At 54.3% G+C, this 4,506-nt stretch overlaps 2 protein-coding genes across 2 annotated transcripts in view; both read left to right on the top strand.

The window, feature by feature from the left end:
* VOLCADRAFT_105707 (uncharacterized protein) overlaps positions 1–405 on the top strand; it is a gene marked incomplete at both ends in the record, with an annotated part of 11,949 nt that extends 11,544 nt beyond the window's left edge. Inside the window, 2 exons of the mRNA XM_002952837.1 lie at positions 140–208; positions 386–405. Of these exons, the coding sequence (XP_002952883.1) occupies positions 140–208; positions 386–405 (89 nt within the window). The remainder of the gene's footprint in view (positions 1–139; positions 209–385) is intronic.
* Positions 406–881: 476 nt separating this feature from the next.
* The window catches only part of VOLCADRAFT_118174 (uncharacterized protein), a gene marked incomplete at both ends in the record, with an annotated part of 7,705 nt that continues 4,080 nt past the window's right edge, over positions 882–4,506 (top strand). Inside the window, 5 exons of the mRNA XM_002952836.1 lie at positions 882–961; positions 1,124–1,261; positions 2,493–2,594; positions 3,024–3,354; positions 4,167–4,414. Coding sequence (XP_002952882.1) covers positions 882–961; positions 1,124–1,261; positions 2,493–2,594; positions 3,024–3,354; positions 4,167–4,414 — 899 coding nt within the window. The remainder of the gene's footprint in view (positions 962–1,123; positions 1,262–2,492; positions 2,595–3,023; positions 3,355–4,166; positions 4,415–4,506) is intronic.

Raw genomic sequence — 4,506 nt, 5'->3', positions numbered from 1 at the left:
AGGGAGGGAGGGAGGGAGGGAGGGAGGAAGTGAAGGAGGAGGCATATGCCTGTGTATCTGTCGGGAACAGGCGATGTCCGTGAACAAGTTCGCTAGCTTCTGTTTCCGCTCCTTCACAGACCTTCACGGCATCGAACAGATCTGTCAACTCAGAAACCTGATGTGGTGCTTCGCGTGGCCATCGGGGCCCTTTGCGTGCCGGTAGGCGGTAAGGCGGCAGTTACCTAAGCTGCCTCCAAGGTCTAAGCTCGGCAAACAGAATACTGAAAACTTTGACAGAATGCTGAAATTTTTGGTACATATTTGGATCACTCTACAGTTGTCGAGGCAGGTACCTGAAAAGCACTGTTGGCTGTATTGAAGACATGACCACACTGCCTCGCAGGACACGAATACAAGCTTTAATTATTTTATGTAGCATTTTATTCCTTTTTATGTTCGTAGGGGCAGATCCTGCAATCTTCACTATGTTGCTGTTCGTTAGGTTGCCTCGGCATCGGCTCGTCTAACTGCAACAATGACAGCGACAGCCTCGATGCGACAGCATTACGAGCTTCCATAGCTCCTAAGACATTACACATAATCAAATGATGTTATTCTGCAGTTATATTTAATAAAGTAAAGTATACATGTCGCTATGCCGCAGTTCATCACTGTCTGCGACTGCCTGGAGTGCAACGACTAGCAGGGCATTGCCTCGGCAACTTGTGTAGCTACCACGAAACACTTAGTAAGCTCTTCTGCTGTGTGTTAAATACTGTGCACTCCAATACAGTCTCTTCGACACAACATCTATCGCTTCCTAAAGTACATATACACCTTTCCTTACACGGGGAAGTGACAACGTTCAGGCAAAATTCCCCGCAATGGCCGTCGATAAAATGGCCGTCCCATCCAGGCGAAAGTTGTTACTGTTTCTATGCGGATGGTGTTGGTGCTGGGCAGCGGTAGCTATCCAAAAGTAAGTCACACGGGCTTAACACAGCTTAAGCACTACTACTTGCAACGGCCCCCCTGGCAGTGGTGGGCCGCTTGATGACCCTCGTCGCTGCGCTCTCGGCTGTGTGCCCGTCCCTAACCCGACCAGTCTGAGAGCTCCCCCGTGCCACCTTGGTGCCCGCAGTGAACCGGTGGATCAGCTTGGACCTTTTCGCGGATCCTCAAATTTGAACGCGGGAGAACAGCTAAGGACTTGCTGGAATGCACTCTACGACCCGGCCCCCGTCGGATATACAGATTGGCTAGCCGGGGGGCCCGCACGGTGAGGAATGATGAGAAGAAGAGAATCCAAATCGTAGAGAATCGTAAAAAAGTGAACACAAGCTCTGCGTTATACTCGCCCTTGACTACTGCTGACCCGATCTGTTCAAAATCCCACCGCGCTCTCCCCGTTTGCCTGTTTTCGGTATTGGGGCAAAGAAACAAGAGCAGCTCTGTAAAGTTTCGTTTCCGTCATGCCTCCATCTTCTATCTCCCTCCCCCCCACTCACACAAATTTGCACACGTACATGCAAACACATACGCGCTGTGCCTCACTGATGGTCCTTTGGTAAGTCGTGATCCTGCTGGTTAGCATCGTATCTGGGGGTTACCCAACATATCCCGCCATACATTGGACATATACCAGTGCGTCTGGCGAGGATGTTGGAACGTATGTGGGCTCACCGCAACTCAGTATGTGGGCTCACTGAGTTGCGCCGCAACTCAGTATGTGGGCTCACCGCAACTCAGTATGTGGGCTCACTGAGTTGCGCCGCAACTCAGTATGTGGGCTCACTGAGTTGCGCCGCAACTCAGTGTGTGGGCTCACTGAGTTGCGCCGCAACTCAGTATGTGGGCTCACCGCAACTCAGTATGTGGGCTCACTGAGTTGCGCCGCAACTCAGTATGTGGGCTCACTGAGTTGCCGCAACTCAGTATGTGGGCTCACTGAGTTGCGCCGCAACTCAGTATGTGGGCTCACGTTGCGCCGCAACTCAGTATGTGGGCTCACTGAGTTGCGCCGCAACTCAGTATGTGGGCTCACCGCAACTCGAGTGGTCACTGAGTTGCGCCGCAACTCAGTATGTGGGCTCACGTTGCGCCGCAACTCAGTATGTGGGCTCACTGAGTTGCGCCGCAACTCAGTATGTGGGCTCACCGCAACTCAGTATGTGGGCTCACTGAGTTGCGCCGCAACTCAGTATGTGGGCTCACTGAGTTGCGCCGCAACTCAGTGTGTGGGCTCACTGAGTTGCGGAACTCGCCGCAACTCAGTATGTGGGCTCACTGAGTTGCGCCGCAACTCAGTGTGTGGTATGTGGCTCACTGAGTTGCGCCGCAACTCAGTATGTGGGCTCACTGAGTTGCGCCGCAACTCAGTATGTGGGCTCACCACAACACTTTGCCCCAGACACACCAGTATGTGGCCACAGCCCTGCCCAGCTAACACCCATCGACCACCGAACACACCCACTCATCCAACCTCGGCTGTCACCCACCCCTCCTTTCAGGCTCTACCTCGTGGACGTGTGGTGGCCAGCTCGCCCCAGTAATCTGCCCATGACTGTCTTCACGATGGCGTCCATGGATAGGTTGCACTTGCTGGAAGCGCAGTAAGTCTTTCCTCTTGACTTTCCATGCACAGTACAGTGCAGTACAGTACAGTACTGAGCCAAACATCATTGCCGTTGCCAAACATTGCACACGTTACGACAGGCGCAGCCGGATTTTATTTTTTGCTACAGTGACCGATTTTCATCATTCGACTAACAGAAAGCAATATCATGTACTATGAATGATATCCGTGCCGCTGCGCCTATGTGCTGTTGGATTCCCAGGCGCAGGATACCCCACACGCCGCCCCTGCCTTTGCCTTTGCCTGCCCTGCTCCCGAGTCCCGACGCCTATCCCCCTGACCTCCTCAGCCTATCCCCTTTCTCCTCCTCCCTACCTTCCCACCTCCCTCGGACCGCCCATGCAACTCCCCACAATGATGACTCCGCCACAATTTACACAATTTCACACTCATCCTCTCGCCGCAGGTGCCGAGGTTACAAGGGCCCTTTGTCGGCGGCGATTTACCTACCTCTGCCGACAACAGGTGCCATGTCGCCGGTCGCAGCGGTCAAAGGTGATGACGCCGGTGACGGCGAAGCTCCTTTGGCGGTGACGTTGCGGCCTGCACGTGCGAATGTAAAAGGTGGCGACGTCATGGTGGATAGGAAGGGGGTGGGGAAGGCGGCGGCGAAGGGAAGGGGAACGAATGGGCTAGCAGACCGCAGGTCACTCTTGGGCACCGACGACACCGCAATCGACAAGCTCATGCTCCGACAACACGGCGCACAGCTCAGTGCGGCGCGGGAGAAAATTCAGGTGTGTGTCTGTGTGTGTTTGCGTGTGCATATATGCGTATGTGTGTATGTGTGTGTATGTGTGTGTATGTGTGTGTATGTGTGTGTATGTGTGTGTATGTATGTTGTTACAGGGTGGTTAACTTCGCCAGCGGCCCCCTTTCCCGGGGCAGTCCCTGCTCTCCCCTGCTAGAGGGGCACCCTAATCCGTCACCCCATCCGACTTCAGAATGTATTCGTTGGGTTCGGCAACTCACCACCAGCATCCAACCAAATCTAGCGGATCAACGGCGCATCAACTTAGTTCCTGGTCAGCTCGCAAGTGTGTATGTTTGTATATGTGTGTGTATGTGTGTGTATGTGTGTGTGAAGGTTACAAGTGTACGTATGTATGTGTGTATGCATGTGTACGTGTGTCCGTGCGTGAGGTTCGGCATTTCGCGTGCGTAGAGCGCGTGTATACGAACATGTGTATGTACAACTACCAGCGTGCTGGGCAGGAGGATTGGGAGGAAAGCTGCCTCAAGGGTAGCACACCTCACAGGGTCACCAACGCGTCCCGAAAACCAGATCTTCAGGTTACCTAAACCCAAATCCACGTTCTCTTTACAAAAAAAAACAAATGAATGAACAGAGGAACCCGATTCCAAAAGATCCAAAGAGGGATTGGTGTTGCGCGTACCACTTAAAACCCCATACCGCACCGCTGGACCAAAGCCGAATCGTCCCCGGCATTTACCCCACACGCCCACCATTCAATCGGCACCATTATTGTCTTAGCACCTTCTCTCCATCCATCCATCCATCCTTTCCCCTTTCCCCTTTCCACCACAGGCTTTCTTCGACCGTGTGCAAGTGCTGCGCGCTAACCACTCCAGCTCCAGCTCCTTATCCCCTGTCTGCGATTTACGTCTCATGCTGTTTGCGGAGCGCGTATCGGACCTCCAGTTGGCGGCCATCATGCCCACCAATGTGCTGCGAAACGCCGCGGCTCTGGCGGCCCAGACGGATTTGGTCGCGATGCTGGACGCGGACCTGGGCGTGAGTGCGACCTTCAACATGCTGGTCAGCGACGTGGACCGGTGCGCAGCCAGGGGCCAGGACAGCAGGGAACGGGGCTGTGGGTGCGGGGTGGGGTGGGGTGGGGTGGGGTGGGGTGGGGTGGGGTGGGGCT

The sequence above is a fragment of the Volvox carteri genome (genome assembly GCF_000143455.1).
Source record: "Volvox carteri f. nagariensis unplaced genomic scaffold VOLCAscaffold_32, whole genome shotgun sequence".
NCBI lineage: Eukaryota > Viridiplantae > Chlorophyta > Chlorophyceae > Chlamydomonadales > Volvocaceae > Volvox > Volvox carteri.
This window is presented reverse-complemented; position numbering and strand designations above follow the sequence as displayed.